At 39.8% G+C, this 21349-nt stretch overlaps 1 protein-coding gene across 3 annotated transcripts in view; it reads left to right on the top strand.

The window, feature by feature from the left end:
- PCDH19 (protocadherin 19) overlaps window positions 1-21349 on the top strand; it is a 114180-nt gene that overhangs the window by 48566 nt on the left and 44265 nt on the right. For 2 of the 3 annotated variants that reach the window (XM_033201543.1, XM_033201541.1), the window contains 2 exons: window positions 8381-8439; window positions 17292-17464. In XM_033201543.1, coding sequence (XP_033057434.1) covers window positions 8381-8439; window positions 17292-17464 — 232 coding nt within the window. The remainder of the gene's footprint in view (window positions 1-8380; window positions 8440-17291; window positions 17465-21349) is intronic. The other variant, XM_033201542.1, reaches the window with a different exon arrangement.

Consider the following 21349-nt stretch of genomic DNA (forward strand, 5'->3'; position numbering starts at 1 on the left):
ATTTTATTTGCTCTTGAGGTACTCTTACTCATACCAAGATATTGTTGATTTTGCATTTGTACATATAATAGGCATTAACTGCTTCCAGAGAGCTTTCTATAAGCAGATAATATTTCAGAGTGTACTATGCCCACAAAGGACTTAGAAAAGGGTCAAGGGCCTTATCAGAAACTTGTATTTGTTTTATGGTATGGTGTTTAGGCTCGTCTTTCAGCAGGCTTTGAATTGTATGGATTACTGCAGACAGCTGCTAGGTTTCTCAAGGAGGCCTCTGTAGTGAAATTCACAACTGGGTTGCTCTTCTAAAGGCATAACTTTGACCCAAAGATGAGATCAAAGAAAAGTGCTTTCCCTAAGCCATGTTTGCCACCTCTAGGTAGGGTGACCACATCATTGGTGCCAGTGAAACAATAGGAATGATAATGAGAGGCTGCTAGGAGGGGAATTCTTTCACTTTAGTTTGTTGAATGTTAACCACATGGCCTGTGTTTCTCATTGATATCCCTGTCCTGACAGTCAGTGGGATGCTAGAGTTGTTTACCACCTGTAGAAAAGTAGCTGCCACACTGTCAATCTGTGACTCAGAGGTCTACATTCTGGTGAACCCTCGTCTTCTCACAGGAACGTTATCTACTTGGGTTTGGGAACACTAACATATGTTGTCACCACCATTCGCAGAGATGTGGTAGGACTGATGGAGTTAGATGGACAGAAAGCACCTAACTGTGTCATCTTATCCCTTATAGTTATATATAGGCTGTTGTGTATTTATAAGGTAGTAGTTGGGAATGATAACAGTGAACAAATTGTAACTACAGAAGGCAGTGTGCAGAGTGGATGCTTTCTGAAGAAGTAGAACCACCTTGGCCTAATAAACTTGGTCACCTTCCTTAATTGTGATAAGTAGCCTCATTCTTAATCCCTTCCATCTCTTCTCTGATCATTCATTGATGCATTACACGAACACACGCTAAATGTCTAGCATTGCGGCAGATGGCACAGGGACCTCAGAGAGAGCTTCCACTCCTGTTGAGAGATGAACTGACACACTACACATGAAATAATCATAGAACCTGAGGAAATGCATAATTACATGGTACAGTCTGTATACAAAGTGCTGAGAAAATACTAAGCAATGTGGGATGATCAGTGATGGAGATATATTAGAAATGAGGGGAATTAGATGGCTTGTGTTGGATGGCTGCTTAGCTAAGGACTTCATTTAGATTTAACGTTAATTGCAACAAGGAGCTACTGTAAGGTCTTGAAAAGAGAAGTGATGTGATGAAAATAGTGGGTGAGGAAGATTTTCCAAACAGCATTTTGCAGAATGAGGTAGAACAAATGAAGGTGAGAAAACAATGGCACAAGGTGATGAAGGCTGTGGAAATGGAGCCAAAAGGGCAGATATACAAGCTATTTCTAAGATCTTTATGAATTGTATAACGTATTTGATAGGATAGGGAGGTTTCTTGCCTTTTATGATGTGGGTTATATATATATGACACATATGAGGGCCAGATTCTCTTGTATGAGTCACCTACAGTCACTGAGCCATTAGGGTGTTATTTAGTTCTACAAAGTAGCAGTGTAATTCTCCAAGTCGCACTCCAGTAGCCTGCGTACAAGTATATGCATGTATCTGCAGGTACATAGGTGCCAGTCTGTGTATGTGTATTTACCTGAATGTCTGACATTTTGATCATCTGTGGTAGAAGATCCATTAGTTTGTGAGCTCCTTGAAGGTGCAGGCTATTTTTTTTTTTAATTCCTGGGGTTTGGTTCATGCTTACTGGATAAATAAATGAATAAATTGAGAATCACTGTGTTTTAGACGGCTAGAATTGTTGGAGCTTGAAGGCAACATGGAATCCTTTTGGTTATTCTCCTCATTTTAAAGATAGATAATTTAAGGCCTCAAGAGGGTTAATGTGATTTATCCAAGGTCATCTGTAAGTTAATGACAATCCTAGGGAGAGAATCCAGCTATCCCCACTACACCACACTGCTTTCTATAGTCAAACTGTGTGTGTGTGTGTGAGAGAGAGAGAGAGAGAGAGAGAGAGAGAAAGAGAGAGAGAGAGAATGAATTTGAATTAGGGCTGGGGTGTGTGGGGAGCATACGATTGACAATAAGTGGTTAGTAGGAGTTTACCTAGCATGTTTTCTAGTTCAGGGCAAATATGAACTTTGTAATGTTGGCAGCTGGGGATGGTGCCTTTTATTCCACCTTCACTAATTCCTGCTTCGGTTGCTGCTGTCTGGATGGATGAGTCTTTGAATATACATTCTAGCTGGAGGCACGTCAGCTTTATTTTTATATAGAATTTACATATTCATTTTTATGTGTTGGGGATAGGAAGTAGGCAAAACTATTTATTATCTCATTTCCAGAAACCATCTTTGTGAGGAGATGGCCATTTGAATATCTAAAACAGCAACCAGCTTTAGGAAAGGTTATGGGTCTTTTCATTATGGGTCAATGGACACAATTATCATTATTGGAAGTCAGTAGTTAAAAAAAGAAGCAGCATTTTATAATCACTTGGTTGTATATCTGATATGGGATTCCAGTTTTCCTGTTTTGATTGCTAAAGTGACTTAAGACTTAAAACCTTTAAAAATTAGGTAGCAAGTTACAGTTATAATGCTTTTCAGCTTGATGGGACTTTAAAAGTGTAGCTTAAAAGTATCGTTCATTTTCAAATGAAAATCTAAAGATTTGAGTAACCTCTGTTTTAATCCCAGTGTCTGCAACCTTTTTTTTGCTTGGTATAGTGACCTGGGATTTGTGCCACTGGACAAAGAGTCTAGTCCTGGATATATCTGCATTTATTGGGCTTCTTTCTCCTTAGGGTCGAAGTCTCTCTGCTGATAAATGTGGTGCTGAGAGCTGCAGTCACTCTTCTAGAGACTAGGGCACGATTCAGTGAACTGTAAAAGTAATGCAAAATGACAATTAAAGTAGGGCATTCTCTGGTACCTTGGGGGCCTGACAAAGTGGAAGTATTTGATTTCTGATATGCCAGACTTACTAACGTAGAAATGTAATAACATATCTCCCACCCAAACGTCTTACTAGAATCCTCCTATATCCAGAAGAAAGCTGAGAACAGCAAATAGTAAGCAAATAAAGCTCCCAAGCAGCTAACAAACAAATACCCAAACAAACAACGAAAACCAAAACATTGCACAAAAGTCCCTATATTAAAGATCATGTAATTTCCCCCTTAGGACCGCAACATCTCAGCTCTCTATGCAGAACATTGCAACTCTTTTTTTCTGGACACAAATATAATTGTATAGTTTCCAAGAACACAGTAGAGTAAAAGCATCAAACTTGAAATGGAAGAAAAGCTACTTTTGATATACCAACAGCACTGAAAAGTTAAAAACACTATGTTTGATGGAAGGTTGGTGGCGATCCTATGTTAAAAATTAAAGACAAGAAAAAAACCACAGCAGTTTGGGACCGTTGAGTATACAGGCAAAACCTGCATGGGGTAATAATTTACATTTATAAAGATGCTCCTAAGTAACCAATAAGTGGTTAAATTATGTTTTTATACCCTATTTTAAGGAGGGCAACTTTGTGATATGTTTCAGAAACAAGGCAGATGGTTAGGATTTTAAATCAAAGTTTTAGTTCTTAAAGGAGAATGCCCTAAGCTATCTGGAAAACTGAGCTGTCCAGAATTATTTATTGTTTGAGAATTTTTAAAAATAAAATTTTATTAAACCTAGGTCAAGTGAGGCACCTGCTTTCAGTGTTACACCCAAGGATAAAGAATTCAAATTAGAAAAAGAATTTGTCATTTTGGGAGGCCGAGACGGCAGATCACGAGGTCAGGAGATCGAGACCATCCTGGCTAACATGGTGAAACCCGATCTCTACTAAAAAATACAAAAAAAAAAAAAAACTAGCCAGGCGAGGTGGTGGGCGCCTGTAGTCCCAGCTACTCCGGAGGCTGAGGCAGGAGAATGGCGTAAACCCGGGAGGCGGAGCTTGCAGTGAGCTGAGATCCAGCCACTGCACTCCAGCCTGGGCCACAGAGTGAGACTCCGTCTCAAGAAAAAGAAAAAGAATTTGTGATAAATATACTAAATAATAAGAAAGTGACTCTTATTTACCACTGAGATGAAATAAAAAAGTTTGCTCTAGACCCATTTTTTTAATGTCACAATTAAGTTTTTCCAAAGCAAATGTTGTTCTTATCTCTTTGCTGTGTTCTTGTGTTAACCTGCCTGTCTCATTAGAAGTGGGGACATTTCCTAGTGAAATTAATGTGACATTTAGAGAAAATTTCCTCTCTCAAATGTTTCATGTTGTTTGCCATTTAGCATACTTAGAGAAGGTATTGGAATAATGTCAAGCAAATTTTGATTAAATAAGGCTAACTAGGAACCAATACATTCATGCAAAAAAAAGGCTTTTGTATTATATCTTAAAGAATGTATTTCTTCTGTGGTTCTTTATCCTATATTGAGATGACCTTGGCAGATAATCTGACAAAAGAAATGACATCTTCTAAACAACTGGGCTTGCCTTAGAAAATGCAGCACATTAGGTCAGAGCCTGTGGCCAGTCCTTTGCTCAAGACAGTTATTTGCCACCCTGGAGGTACACTAAAATTTCCTGGAAAGCTTTTAAAAAAACCACCCAGTGCCTGGGTCCAATTCCAGGCTAATTACCTCAGAATCTCTTGGAGTGGGTCCTTGGTGACAGTATTTTTATTTTTTATGTTTTACAAGAAGAAGATTCTGAGTTGATTCTCATTTGTAGTTAGGGCCGAGAGCCACTGGCTTAAGACATACAAACTGTTCATTAAGAAAATATTTCCTTCTTCAGGATGATCTGAATCTCATCCTTTGCTCCACCAGAAGTGTGAAAAAATATACTCTCTCAGTGCACAGGAGTTGGGTTTGGGCATACACCTCGAACCAGTATGAGCTAGAACACTTGATGTCAGTATACATAGACCCATAATATAATAGCCCATCTATGGCCAGTTAACTCAGTTGTTTGGAATGTAGTACTAATGAGGCCAGAATAGTGTGTTCTGTCCAATTAGAATAATTCTGTTGCATAGATTTTTCCCATAACTGTAACCCAGCTGCCTCACAAAGAGACCTGAGACGGATTACAAAGGCACAAGACAATGGGTGAATCAGCATAGCCCCATCCATTCTGGGAAAATCGGTTCTAGGAACCTGCCACATTGACTAGTGCTACTAATTGCATTAGGATGCAGCATGGGACATCTGCCCATGATGGTTTGTTTTGATTTGGGGGAATATATTTTCATTTGAAGGTCAGGACCCATAAGAATGGGTGGTTTATTCCTTTGGAGTTAAAAAAGGAGGAAGAAAGATAGGAAGGTTATAAGCTTCTATGATATTCTCCTCTTTACAGTAGCAGATCATGCCTGGTACATCTGCCCAAAGTTAACAGAACTGTATTTGGGGGAAGAATTGTTAAGGTAATTACAAACAAGCCCTCGAGACTTGTCTCTTCTCAACTCAGTGCCTGGGAGTGGGATTCTCACGATGAGACATATTATGGCATTAGGACCAAGAAGTAGTATTTTCATTAGCGATAAAATGTGCATGGTATTGCTTTTTTGCCTGAACATGTGGCTCTGGCACCATGCCTGGAGGTCAGGTCACCATGGAGCTTCATATTTGATGCACAGTGCACACAGGTTCCATGCCTTCATATGCAAAGATATGGAAAATTTTCTACTTGAGAACTGTCTTCTTTAGAGGCAGTAAAGACAGATTTTTTAAATACAGTAGCTTGGGTTGCTGCTTATCCTTTTCCTGCAAAGCCGGTATCCTCTAGATTTCCTTTTTGTGTTTTTGTTTCTTTACTAACCTTCTTGAAAAAATGGTTTAGTAAGTTTGGAAGATGAGATGGAACATGCATGTGCCACTATTTTATTGCATGAATGAGGTCAAATTCCTGATCCTACTTGGAGTTAGTTGCAGGTTCTGAATAAAGCAGGGGATCAGGATTCCCGCCATTCCTGTTATGGGTCTGATAAACGCAGCTGAAATTCTCCTTTGGATTCATGTTCTATTATCCCTATTTTATAGAGAGGGAGACTGAAGCACACAGGGATTAAGTAATTTGCCCAAGATTGCAGAGTGAAATGAATATTTGAACTGCTGAGTGCTTAATCAATTCCGGGTTTTAACAGATGTATTAGTCCATTCTTAAGTTGCCCTAAAGAAATACCTGAGACTGGGTAATTTCGTAAAGAAAAGTGGTTTAATTGGCCCATGGTCCTGCAGACTGTACAGGAGGCATGATGCTGACATTTGCTTGGCTTCTGGGGAGGCCTAAGGAAACTTACAATAATGGTGGAAGGTTAAGGGGGAGTAGGCTTATCACATGGCCAGAGCAGCAAGAGAGAGAGATGGGGAGGAAGGACTACACACTTTTAAACAACCAGATGTGATGAGAACTCCTTCACTATCGAGAGGACAGTACCAAGAGGGATGGTGCTAAACCATCCATGAGAAATCACCACCATGATCAAATCACTTCCCACCAGGCCCTACCTCCAACATTGAGGATTATAATTCAGCATGAGATTTGGGTGGGGACACAGGTCCAAACCACATCCACAGGGTAGCATAATTTTTGTGGGGTAGTGAACTTCCAACTTGTTAAATTATATATTGTACTGAATATCATAGATGACACATTTAACCAACATCATTTTTACCTGTTATATTGGTACAACAATTAAACATCTTTGTTGGTTGACTGACTGTTGGATAAACTTCTTCCAGCAAATACTTGGATTGTATTCCTAACACAGCTTCAAGTTTGCCTCCTAATCCTGTTTGTGACAATTTCAGCATTCACTCTCTAAAGAAACCAGAAATGAACCGACCCTTTTGATTTTTAATCTCCCAACCTATTCTTCCAATAGCATTAAAAATTGCTTGGGTTTACATTAAAAAGGGGATATAAACTTCTAGATAAAAGCAGTGTGAGTAGATATTACATGGTCCATCTTCAAATGAGGGGCATGGGTGGGTTTGTGAACATACCTGAGTAAGTGCAGGGCAATGTTGGGGTTTAGTTTCCTTTGAAGTACTGTCTCCTCCTCTCTCTCACACATTCACCATCCCCGTTACTACCTATTGTAGGCACTTGGGGTCTGTACTCTGACTGCTGGCTCTTTGGTGCCCATGTGGATCTGCTATTGCCTGTTCTGTTTTCTTCTCCATCAAACTGTGAGCTTGGAAGCAAGGGCTGCATCTAGGAGCCTAGAACAGTTAGTTTCTGACAGGTAGAGGTCTGAGAGGAATCTGCTATTTTGTTTGCTAGATAGCAGTTGTGTTTTCTTTTCCACACACTCCCAGTTGAAGTAATTTCAGAAGGCTCCTAAGGAATAGTGGGAATGGTGGCGATTTCTAGTGGGATGGCAAGAGGTTCGGGGAGATGTGTTTGGGTAGTTTCTGGATTATACAATGGTTCAAGAAGAGTAGTACTTTAGTGCTGGGCGTGAGATCACTTTACCAGGACATTCAGTTACTTTAGTGTTGACTTTTCTCTGGATTTCACCCTTCTAAGGCTTTTCCCCTCTAGTTCTTCCAACCTCTGGGTGATCATAAGCTGTTTTTCCATCTCTTTCATCTGGCAGGTATTCTGCATTTGCTTTTATAAAGCCATTGCTCCAGCAGTCTGCTGTAACCAGATTAAACAGCGGTGTTCTAATGATAGGAGCTGAGACGGGGGTTTGCTTGCAAACTTCATGTTTCACATGAAAGGCTTTGGCACCCCCTGTGGACTGCCCTTCACCCTGTTTTAGGCATAATGCTTGTTTGCCTTTATATCTGTGATAAAACAAAGGCCTTCCTGCATAACCAGTACTGAGCAAATGTCTTGAAACAAAGGGAAGTGCAGAGTTTAAATCCACAGTGGGGGATTACCTTGCCTGCATTTCCATATCTTTGGAATAAATATTTTAACATGTTAATTATCTACTACTAATAAAAATACCTTTGAACTTCCAGTCAATTTGATGGGCATAGAATTTTCTCCACTGGGGAATGGGAAGCAATTAGTTTCTGTAAGGATTGTAGGTCATGTTATCTCTTCTCGGCAAGTGGTTGCATGATCAGTAGCCAGTCATATTCTAGGGAATGTTTGTGTCAAGGCTGTTCTGGTCTGCAGTGGGGAGCTACTGCCTCCAGGAGCCCCTAGGGCCTGAAGGAGGCAGAGGCTGCTGCTCCACTGTGGCCTTGGGTTCCAATTCACTCACTGCTTCTTGGCCCAGAAGAAAAATTCCTTCTAAGTAGGATAGTTCGAAATCTACTTATGAATCATCTATGTAACCTTTTTAATTTTTTCTTCTCATTGCAGACTGAAAACTATTCTTTTGACTCCAACTACGTGAATAGCCGAGCCCATTTAATCAAAAGGTATGTTGGTTTGCTTGCTTATTGCTACAACTAAGCTTGATTTAACATTAAAAAGCAAAACAGATTAAAAATTTTAAACCGTATTTTTTTGGGGGATTTTAAAATGAATGTCTAACCTACTTATTGTAAAAAGTTTGGAAAATTGAGAAAAGCATAAAAAAGTAAATAAACATCACTGGTAAGTTCATCAACCAAAGGTAATCACTGTTGACATTTTATGTTTCTTGGTATGAAAATGTATGTATAAACACTCAAAATTAAAAATAAAATTGAGATTATATAAAATATAGTTTTATCTAGTGACAGAAATCTGGTATTACAAATATTCACTATTTCTAATATTATTTCTAATTTCTAATATTATTTCTAATATTTCTAATGTGATATTAGAAATATACAGTAGAAAACTTTCACAATCATGTTGATACCAAAATTCTTGTTGCTCTTCACTTTAAATAAAGGAAAGCCTTAAAAATTGTATGCATGTAGAACTTCCCATGAGTTTTGAGATTGATGCTATTTCAACAACTTTGAAATCATTTTAAGGATATTTTAATGACAGAAGCTAATCCGTTCCTTTCTAGATGAGAGAGAAAAAGAAATTTGCCTGATTCTTCTTAAAATATTTAGAAGTGTTTCAGAGGAAACAAAGTTGAGATTTATGTGATTGGTTCGTCATAATTTAGTATCCAAGGAGCCATAATAGATGTTGAGTACAGAGCTGAATACTGCCAAGAAAGATCCCATCTGGTGCAGTGGGCTACACCCAATGGGAGAAGGACAAGGAGTTTGGGAAACCCTCTAAAAGGTGGAAACTGAGCAAAGAAGATAACCTCTTGCGCAGAAAGACCAGTCCTGACCATTCAAATGATGCCTTTATTGCTGTTTCATGTAAATATCGCTTACATGGTCCAGTGGTTATTTTGCAGCTAAAAATGAACTCTGAGTATGTTTGTTAAAATAATAGAAATGAAACAGAGAGGCAAGCAGGGTATGTTAGAGCTGTAACAGAGACTTGCAAATTCTGTTATTTTGCTGGCTCTAATCCCATAAAGTTACATCACCAGAAGAGTAGATTTCAAGGAATAAACAAACTTCAGGTAACTTGCATTCATGTCTAATTTAATTCATGAGGCTTCAGTAACCCCTAAAGCATGCTAAGTTTATCTGTATTGGTCTGGAATTGCTTGTGACCTTAAGTGACGATCATTAGTTGTCTGAAAATGGGTAGCCCTTGTATTATCAGTGAAAGCACAGTTGAGAATTTTTTTTTTGAGGGGTTGGGAGGAATCCATTTCGAATATTTTCCTGGCTCACAGAATAAAAGCAAAAAGTGAGGAACTCAAAATTATCTGACTTAATTTGTTTTAGAAAGAAAAAAATAACCCTCTTATGTGCACTGATTAGAGTGCCTTTGTAGCAGAAACCTGCTTTGTTTTCTGCTTCCGGATTGTTACTTTCAAAGCTCCATTTTAAAACTTTGATAAAAACAGTGACTTGCCTTAGCCTCACAGGCCCCTTGGGCTAACTCAGGGTACCTGGGAATTCTATAGCCAGGTTAAACAGATAACATGATGCTGGGCGCAGTGACTCATGCCTGTAATCCCGGTGCTTTGGGAAGCTGATGGTGGAGGATTGCTTGAGGCCAGGAGTTGGAGACCAGCCTGGGCAAAATAGTGCAACCCCCCCACCCCCTACCGTCTCTACCAAAAAGAAAAATAAATAAATAAAATTAAAAACCTGATAATATGAGTCTGATTGTCACAGCCTGGAAGAAAGCTAAGACTCCAGGCACCCTTGCATCTTACATCAGTCCTGACTATCCAATTTACAAGGTAGACTGATAAGATAAAAACTTATGTGTAAACATTAATGGCTTTGGGGATACATGTATTTCCACAGCAGTGTTGAGACTTACTGGGAACTTCTGATTTTGGTTAATTATTTTATGTTTTTTGTTTATAGACACATACTCACAAAAGGCACAACCAAGACTTAATGGACTCTTGGTGAAAAAGTCTCCTGATTTTGCATGAAATCAAAGATAGCTTTTTTTTTTTTTTTTTTTAATAAAACCAGGGACCACCTTGATCAAGAGGAAACATCTGAAAACTCAGGGACACATGCATTTTTGCCAGGGTTCTGTTTAGAGAGCTGTGAGGGCTTTGGGAAACCTGAAGGCCTTGGAATTTGTGTGGTCAATTGAGTATAGACGAAGTATAATACTTAGAAAGATACAGGGAATCTTGTGTGCTATGCTGTTCTGGGGACCAACTGTGTTAAATGTAAAATGTGAGGAAAATGTTGAGAGTGGTGGCTAACACCAGTGATAAAGTCATGCAAAGCCTGTTCAAATAGCTCACAGAAATGTTTGAAAGGGGTTTTGCTGTATGTGGTTTCTTGAAGATCCATTTACATGCGTGGTAAAAGCTCTTGGCCAGGAAATTCTGAATCTGATTATCAGTTTTAATTTTACTATCAAGTCCCTGTTTCTTTGAATGCCAATACAATTTCAGGCTAACTTTGAGAACTTCTTTTTCTTTTTTCTTTTCTTGTTTTTGAGACCGAGTCTTGCTCTGTCGCCTAGGCTGGAGTGCAGTGGCGCGATCTCGGCTCACTGCAACCTCCACCTCTTGGGTTCAAGCTATTTTCCTGCCTCAGCCTCCTTAGTAGCTGGGATTATAGACATGTGCCACTGTGCCTGGCTAATTTTTTTTATTTTTAGTAGAAATGGGGTTTCGCTATGCTAGCCAGGCTGGTCTCGAACACCTGACCTCAAATGATCCACCCACCTTGACCTCCCAAAGTGCTGGGATTACAGGTGTGAGCCACCATGCTCGGCTGAGAACTTATTTTTCTATCCATGTTCTCTTCTTCTATTCACTTTCTACTTATGCAAGGATGTTTCTTGGACCCTTCTTTTTGGCATTCTTTAGCAGTTGTTAGCATTCTTAGCCAGACTGTTTACATACAGGCATCTTTTCCTCTTTTACCTCTATCTACCCTGAGTAGTTGAACAGCAGCCACCACTGTCCATCTCTGGGTCTTTCCTTCATCAGTCAGGTTCCTACATGAAATAGTTGGCACACCTAAATTGGAATGGCTTGAGGAAAGTTTATTTACAAAGGGGACCATTTACAAAGGCTTGGGCATGGTTAGTGAACCTCAAGGGATACTGCAGTATTATGGCACTGGAGAAGCTAAAAATACTTCAGACAGGACCAGGGAAGAAAGCATGTAGGGAACACTGACTTGAGAGTAACAGTGACTTCTGGTTGGCCAAGGGATCCAGTCATCATGAAGTGACCCTGGAGGAAGGGAGCAGAGGCAATCAATATCCTGATATCATTGTTCTCCCCTGCTCTGATCTCCTGCTGGTGTCTTCCTTTGGCTAAACCCAACAGAAAGCCAGAGGGCAAGGGGGTTCTCATAGGCACAAATCAAGGTTGAGAAAGGAGCTCAGCCTTGGAAAAAGGAAGTGATATGGCAGGCTTCCCATAATTTTATGCACCAAGGAATCTAGCATTATATTTCTGTAGTTTTCTTTTTCTTTCTTTCTTTTTTTTTTTTTTTTTCAGAATGTCACTTGCAACCTGCAGGTGTACCCAAGGAGGCTTATGTGAGGACCCCAGATTAACAAATCATGGCAGTGCAGAGTTTCTTCTGAATGGCTTTCCTTCCTGCTCTGTTTGTTTCTTGCTGTCTTTTCAGAGCAAGGAAAGCCAGCAGAGGTACTTTGTCCCTGCTGCAGCACTCTTTCCTCATGCCTGTTTTGTGGGCTGCTGTGTGATATCCACTCCTACAGTGCTTTGGGAACAACATCAAGCAGGGCATAAGGCTGTGGCCCAAAGAAAATGAAATAGAAAATGAACAAAGCACTCAGTGTGGAAAGGATTAGGAGCTTTGGCTTCCTAAATCATGCACGATGCTTTCTTTTCCACCCAAATTGTCCTGGGGTTTTTGCAGCACCTCGTATGGTGCCTTGTATATAATAAATGCTTGGTACATGTTTATTGAATGAATGCATGAGAGGAATTGAAGAAAACCTTAGCATTTTTCTATTAAAGACTAGCACTAGATTTCTCTTTAAGCCACTGATTTCTGGATTTTAATGTGCATTGGAATCACTTGAAAGGCTTGTTAAATGCAGAGATGCTAGCTCCATCCCTAGAGAACTTCCAGTTGTAACAGGTTCCCAAGGTGATTGTGATACAGGTGGTCCAGAAACCACTCTAGGATTTTCCTTGTATTACTTAAACACAGTTATAATAATCTTCATTCTCACTCCTTTCTCATTCTTAGCCTCAGATATCATTCCCCGGGTATGTGGTATCACCTACTAGTAAGATATAACCTGTTTCCATTCAGATTCTTATGTCTTTTGGAAAAGAGCTCTAATATTTCAGATGGTAAATATGGGTCAGAATTTGTGTGATGTTCATTCGTCATGCATCTGCTGAGTAACTCTTCGGTGCAGAACCCTGTTCTAGGTGTTTTCAAACATATCTGTCTTTCTGTTGGCCACCAGAACAGTAATAGAAACATGTGCATTTGCAATATCATTGGAAACAGGAACCCCTAATTTATTGTCCCACAAAAGTTGTTTTACAAGTCCTTCATCTCCCAAGAGGTATGCAGGTAATAAAGCAAGTGAAATCAGCATTTTTTATGCCTGGCATAAATTGTTATTTGTTTTGGGTGAGTAGCCATTTACCAGGCTGTTTTACAATTTGCGGCATCTTGCTCACTGGGTCTTAAACTGCCTTACACAAATCCATTCATTAAACCACTAAATGCTCTTACAAGATCAGTGTAAGTGGTGCTTAGTTTGTCAGATGGGCAAACTAATCTTTAAATGAGTTAACTATTCCAGGGTTTTGGGGAGTTGTTATACCTCTTGCTTTTTATTCTGAGACTACACAACTTATCATGTTCACACTACCAGTCCCTTACATCCTAGTAGCTAATCCCTCACTGTTTTATTATTTCCATCATTTCTATTTAAAAAAACAAAATCTCTGAGGTTGTTTATAACATTCAGATGCCTTATAAAAAAGATGATCAAATTTTTGAAAGGCAGATGCAAAACCAATTAGGAGAAGTAAGGTAGACATCCCTGGCATCCAGGGAGGTAACTGACTGCAACTAAACATTACATTTATGTTGAAGTTTTTGAGAAATCAAGACAAAGCAGTAAGTACATCAAGTGATATAGTTTTCATTATTCATTAAAGGAAGGATGGCCATTTGACAGGAGAACTATTATTTTCTGTTCTTTAATGTTAGAAGAAATTAACCTAATAGTATGTGACTATTGTTTACAGAAGATATAGAAGAGTTCCTTAAATATAAATTTTCTATACCAATACTCTAAAAACTATGGACATAATATTTAATTGTAACTCAGTGAAAACATTACTACACAGAATAATGATCATATTAAACAATAACCATTTATGGAGCATTTATGTATATCTGGTACTTCACGTACAGTGTCTCTTTGAGTCTTCTAAATGGCCTTGTGAAGGGGGTTTTAGCAAATACATTTTACAGATAAAGAAATTGAGATTTAAAGACATTAGATATCAGATCCAGGGTCACACAGATGAGGTGGCAGATTGTAGATTATTACCTCTCCTAATGACTCCAAGTTCAGGCTGTTCACTGCAGTCTGCTATAGAAATAAAGAACCTGGAGCAGTTGTTCTTAACTGTGGGATGATTTGGCAATGTCTCTTTGGAGACATTTTTGGTTTTTTTCCTTAAGTGGGGGGTCACTACTGGCATCCAGTAGATAAAGGGCAGGAATGTTGTTAAACACCTTATAATGCACAGGACAGCCACAACATAGGATTATGCAGCCCCAAATGCCAATATTGCCAAGGCTGGGAAGCCCTGTTCAAAGGGCTGGTTAGTTACATTGCCCCCACACTAGACCCCTCATCATCATATGTTTCAAGCAAGTTTCAACAGCTGCTGAATTCAGAGTTGAATTCTCTGGCTTAAAGTGACAAATTTGTGTTGTGGATTAAGGAAATTTTCAGACACCAGAAAATATACAGGTTGGAAAGTTAAATATTTGTTATAAAAATGGAGTTACCTGGCCGGGCGCGGTGGCTCAAGCCTGTAATCCCAGCACTTTGGGAGGCCGAGACGGGCGGATCACGAGGTCAGGAGATCCAGACCATCCTGGCTAACACGGTGAAACCCGTCTCTACTAAAAAATACAAAAAACTAGCCGGGCGAGGTGGCGGGCGCCTGTAGTCCCAGCTACTCGGGAGGCTGAGGCAGGAGAATGGCGTAAACCCGGGAGGCGGAGCTTGCAGTGAGCTGAGATCCGGCCACTGCACTCCAGCCCGGGCGACAGAGCGAGACTCCGTCTCAAAAAAAAAAAAAAAAAAATGGAGTTACCTGAATATCATCCAGGCAGGCCATTCCTTCCTCCAGAGGTACATGGATGCTTGTAGGCAGGCACCCACCTCACAAAACAGAGAATAATTTCTAAAAAAACAAACTTTAAATCTATTTAAACTGTGGGATTATGACAGTATTTACAGAAAACTCCATAATATGTGCCATAAAGCTAGAAATGGTGAAACACTTTAAATCATGTGTTTCCAATTGGCCATCATGACCATAAAAGACCTGTAAGATTTTTTTTTTTTTTTTTAAAGAACGGCATCCTGGTAGGTCCATAAGGCTGAGTTAGCTGTGCAACATAAATTGAAGGAGCTGAATGAGCTGGCCTATTGAGTAATTTTAATTTTAGTGCAGTTGATGCTCAGTTATTCTTTCTGAAAATAATTAGCTAACAGGTCAATGCTTCACTCTCTCCTGCTCTTCATTTTCTTATAATTATGGCTTTCCAGTTACTGCCCTCCTGATCTTTACTTTTATATTCAGGTCAGCAAGCATTCTACATCTAGTTGGTCATATGTTAAAAATCTGCTGGGATTCTTCTTGACCAAGTGTGGAAGTGACAATGTATCCATTGTGTCCATGGCATAGCTCTTCATTATCTGTACTGAATCTTCTTATCAGTCTCAGAGAGCCAGGCCTGTGAGTGTCCAAGGTTGAGCAGATCAAGTGAGTTTGCAGTGTCATCTCCACAGGGCTCTTTTCTCAGAGGCATGGTAGGTCTACTAGGGTTTGTTCTAATTTACAAACATAACACTCTTCCTTGTTGAGGCAACAACACATTTTCTTAAGTGTGCCTTTGCTGCTTCCTCACCGACTAGGGAATGGATTCACCATGCACTAGGTATTTCAGATGCATAATTTATGGTTCATGGTGTAGCACAGCTGCGGATTCTGTCAGGACATACAAAGTATTAGAAATAGCAGATGGGTGCCCTATAGCTGTACCTTATGCATTATTCTCTATTTCATGAGAAATGTTGTGGAGTTTTTGGATTGCATGCTTAGTGCATTGGATGGTAGATTGATTTAATAAATGCAAGAATCATTTTACACATCAACACTTGAGCTGAAAGTTTTCATGTTCTTAGTATAACTATACTCAGAGTTGTATTAGTGCTCACTTTCTGGTCCTCACTTTTGTCTTACCTTCTATATTAGTTAGGGTTCTGCAGAGAAACAGAACCAATAGCATATCTAAATCTATAAATATGTAGAAAGAGTTTTATTGTAAGGTATGGGCTCATGGGGGCTGAGGAGTCTCATAATCTGCCATCTGCAAAGTGGAGAACCAGGGAAGATGGGAGTGTAGTTTGAAAGCCTGAGAACCAGAGAGCCAATAGTGTACATTCAAGTCTGGGTCTGAAGTCTTGAGAACCAGGAGCACTGAGGGCGGGAGATGATTAATGTTCCAGCTCAAGCAGTAAGGCAGAGAGCAAACTCAACTTCCTTCTCAATTTTTGTTTTATTCAGTCCTTCAGTGGATTGATGATGCCCACCCACACTGGGGAGAGTTATCTGCTTTACTGAGCCTACCAATTCAAATGCTAATTTCTTCTGGAAACACCTTCATAGACACACCCAGAAATAATGTTTAACTAGTTATCTGGGCATTCCATGGTGCAGTCAAGTTGACTCACAGAATTAAACATCACACTTTCATGCCCAGCTACTGACTCTCCTCTTTTTCTTTGAATATGTTCATCTGTTTTTCTCAGATAAAACTGACCTGGGTTCTCTGGTCCTGATAATCCTTCCTATTTTAGTTGCACTACTTCAATTTCTGCTACCTTTGCTTTTTACAGTTGGTTAGTAGACATCTTTTAGGAGTCAATATACAGAGTGGTTAAATTTCTAGGCAGGCTCTGGAGCTAGACTACCTGTTTTCAGTCTTAGATCCGCTATACTTTTTACCAGCTGTGTGACCTTGGGCGAGTTATCTCACTTCCATGTACCTCTGGTTTTTTTCCACCTGTAAATGAGAATATTAGTAGCACCTTTCTCTTATACAGTTGTGATGATTTAAACAGTTAATTAATGCCAAACACTTAAGACAGTGCCTCATGAATAGTAATTGTTCAGTAAACCTAGCTATTATTATTTTACTTTGATTTTATAAGAAGAGAAAAAAGCCTTCTGAAATGATAACATTCTTTAGAGGCAGTTTTAGAAATGTAGCTTCTTCCACCTTGTCTGTAGTGATGCATTTAAGATAAGTGAATGAAAATGTTAGCTGTGTCAGCATCCAATAGTGGGAACCTCTCTGCAATGTTAAGTTTTATTATCTTTAAACCAAATTTCTCTTCGCCTTATTCCTACCCTATTGGCAATCTAGCCACTGTTTGCCTCATTACGGAGCTGACATCATCCTGGCGCAGAAAGATTTTAAAATCAGATCTGTCACGGTCGTAAATTATCATTCTTTCTTCAAACCAGCAGCTCCACCTTCAAGGACCTAGAGGGCAACAGCCTGAAGGATAGTGGACATGAGGAGAGTGACCAAACTGACAGTGAGCATGATGTCCAGCGGAGCCTGTATTGTGATACTGCTGTCAATGATGTGCTGAACACCAGTGTGACCTCCATGGGATCTCAGATGCCTGACCATGGTAAGGACTGGTTGGATGTAAGTTGCAACAGTAGACTCCAAAGAACCCAAAATGTTTGTAGGCATACTATACTACTTTGCTTAATGAGTGTATTATCAAGGTGTCTACAGAGCTCACACCTCAGCAGCATCTACAGGTTTTTGAGATGTCTTGACACCTAGCCAGATTCTTCTTTGCCCTCCCTAAGTGGATCCTCTAGGTCTGTATAATGTTCAGGCACTTCAGAAGCTTACTACATGTACATATTGCATACATTTTCTTCAATAAAGCTACACTAAGCTCATAGGAGATGAACAGATGCCTTCTCTCCAGGAATAAATGCCTCTTTTTGCTTTAGTACATGAATTCAGCTGATCAATTGAATTGCATAGAACACAGCACTAATGAGACCAAAGGGGTGGGTTTTGTTTCCCTATCAGACTGGTTAGCTTTACCCAGAGTGAGACTCTATTCTCTGACTACAGATTGCGTACTATTTACTGAGGATAGAAAGTACTAAACTTCCCATTTTGTCTATGGAGCTGCTATGCCAAATCCCTCCCTCTAGCTTCCACACAAAACCATGCCATTAGTCATAGGGGAGACCAGGGTAAGAGAACGTGGCTGAGTCAATGTAAAATATTCCATTAATGTGAAAGGCACCTCAAAGCACATGTCAGGAGTAGCATCCTCATGTATGAAAAAGAGTCTATTTCTGTGAACTCAGAACTCAGCCACACATGCTTTATCAAGAGGCACTATTTAAAACTTTGCTAGGCAGAAACCAGGGTATAAAAACATTAGCAGAGTTCAGCTAAGGCAGAATGTTTAGATGGACTTGGGCACAAATGTCATTTTCAATATTTTACTGATGCAAACATGCTATGCAAACAGCCTGTCTTTTTCAATTAAGAAATATGAATTCAACTTCGTGGGTAGGCTCAGTGAAGCTTCAGAATGCTGGCTATGTCTTGAGAAAAAGCTAGACTCAAGCTCAGCTGGAAGTCCTACTGCTATAAGACTTAAAGATGAGAAAACAAAATATGGTGATTATGTGCTGGTCTTCAGCTGTTTCATTTCACTGTAAACATCATTAAATGCTTTTGTTTTGGTTTTGGAAATAAATCCAAAGGAAAAAAATGCACTATCTACAAAACAAAATGTTTTTCATGGAAAAAAAGTTAGTCACTGTAGATTCTATTAAATTGTCTAATCCATCCCCTCCCCAGCAGACCCAAGTGTCAAAGTCTATTATATAGAGAGGTCACTATGAATTGTGCACTGCTGCCTTCCCTAATTGGTGAGTGGTGACATCTGCAGAGATAATACACTTTCTGGGAAACCTCACTATGACTCAAGATGAAAAAAATTAAACACTTATATAACTGAAACAGAGGCAATTTAATACTCAGAGGATTAGCAGTATGACACAGGATGCAAACTGATATATATCATTTACTAGTTGTGTGTTTCAAAGAAGTGCTTTTTCATTTATGTCAAGAAAGGGTTTTTTTTTTTTTTTTTTGAGACGGAGTCTCACTCTGTGGCCCAGGCTGGAGTGCAGTGGCCGGATCTCAGCTCACTGCAAGCTCCGCCTCCCGGGTTTACGCCATTCTCCTGCCTCAGCCTCCCGAGTAGCTGGGATTACAGGCGCCCGCCACCTCGCCCGGCTAGTTTTTTGTATTTTTTTGGTAGAGACGGGGTTTCACCATGTTCGCCAGGATGGTCTCGATCTCCTGACCTCGTGATCCACCCGTCTCGGCCTCCCAAAGTGCTGGGATTACAGGCTTGAGCCACCGTGCCTGGCCAAGAAAGGGTTTTAGTTAGATGCTCTCTAAAATGAAATGACTCCAGGAAAGGAAATAGTCATAATTGATTTTCACTTTATGCGTGGTTAGAACAACATCTGTTTTAATTTTTTGTCACATTTCTCTAGGAAAACAGTATCAGGGAACTGCAGCTAGTTTTTTCTGAGAGAGTGTTTCTTACAAATTGGATGTATTACTATATATGTATTTATGTATGTGTGTGTGTGTATATATATATGCTATGTAGATTGGATAATAAGAGTATTCTTTTTTGTGAATGCATACCTAAATTTTATTTCAGCTTAGTCATTTGGGTTGAAAGTAGAGACCACCAGTCGCCATATAGGTAGAGTGACCACATAACCCAATTGCCTTGTATACCTCACTTTACATCTGTGTCCTTGGCATAATCAATAATGAGAATATTCTAAAGGAGATGTGTGGCAATACTCCAAGATTCTCCTACATATAGATGATGATTTTTACACACACACAAATGCATACGCACACACACACACACACACACTTTTTACTGGGTCATTTTGGTAACACTTTCACGTTTTGTTTCTTACTATTTGATTTGCATGTGTGTATCTTCATTTTTTCTATTATTCCATCAGTGGTTAAACCACTTGAACCAACCCTTGAGTGAGTTCTTTTCAACGTGTGTGATTGCCTAAGTTTAGGTACAAAAAGAATTTCGGCCTTGTTTATGCCTCAGTCTCTCCCTTGTGATATCCCACTACTTCTGAAGCTTTCTGTGATCATACTTGTGTGTCCCAAATCAACTTCAGGCTTGCCACACATACTCCATCACCAGTTCACTTGGACTGATGACTGCAACCTCAAAAAAGAGGAACAATTCCAACAATTAATATTTCATAGCATTTTACTATCTGAAGTCTGCATTTGCATAATAAGTATATCACATGTTATCTTAAGGTACAGTGGTTGAAATGCAGTCACTGGGTGATCCACCATGCATGCCTGATCTTATAACCATTTTAGTTAGATTTGTCCCAGGGTGACATGGTATTGTTGCTTCAAAGGATTACCAGTTTAGAAAGGTGAGATGGGAAAATAGAATCTGCACTGGACTGAGACCTGTACTGAAAATCTCAAGAATTCCTTGAGGAGAAAAAAACTAGTCCCCAATCCCCTTGGTTCATTGACACTGTGATAGGAATCTTAAACCCAAGTGTTCTGAAATTCTTGGAGTTCCAGAGCAACTATTCTTGAGGTTTGTGTAGGTGTCACTGGAGCAGAGTAAAGAATGTAGTGAATTTGTCAGGCTAACTCTGATCCTGATATTTCTTGTAGTCCTGCCAGAACCACTCCAAAGTTGGGCCAAATGTATCCAAGAAGAGTGTGCCTTACACCTTTGTTTTGGGGAGTTTGGCTCACCTTGTCTTTCATGTCTGTAGCTCTCTCTGTGACTTTTCTAATTTGGATATTAGTACTGCATCTTTCCTTGCACATATGTGAACACATGATTGAAGGGAATCTCAGAATTTTCAAAATAAAGATAATTTTGTGCATCTGTTAATTTTTCCTTTGAGCAGGAATGGGTTGTTCAAGGAGCTGATACTGTGTTGCCTGTGTTTGGGGTAAAGGTATAAACTATATTTGCTCCTCTTTTTAAGAGACACCCGGACCCTGTGCTTTTCCACACTGCCAAAAGTTTCTATGGGATTTGTCCTTAAGATTTTATTGGGCCGGGCGTGGTGGCTCAAGCCTGTAATCCCAGCACTTTGGGAGGCCGAGACGGGCGGATCACGAGGTCAGGAGATCGAGACCATCCTGGCTAACACGGTGAAACCCCGTCTCTACTAAAAAATGCAAAAAACTAGCCGGGCGAGGTGGTGGACGCCTGTAGTCCCAGCTACTCGGGAGGCTGAGGCAGGAGAATGGCGTAAACCCAGGAGGCGGAGCTTGCAGTGAGCTGAGATCCAGCCACTGCACTCCAGCCTGGGCGACAGAGCGAGACTCCGTCTCAAAAAAAAAAAAAAAAAAAAAGATTTTATTGTAGCAGAAAAATGATTGGTGTGAATGACAAGGGTCCTTTGTGACTCTGAGTAAGGGCCCGAATTCCTTAATT

The sequence above is a fragment of the Trachypithecus francoisi genome, unplaced genomic scaffold (genome assembly GCF_009764315.1).
Source record: "Trachypithecus francoisi isolate TF-2019V2 unplaced genomic scaffold, Tfra_2.0 Lachesis_group6, whole genome shotgun sequence".
Lineage (NCBI taxonomy): Eukaryota > Metazoa > Chordata > Mammalia > Primates > Cercopithecidae > Trachypithecus > Trachypithecus francoisi.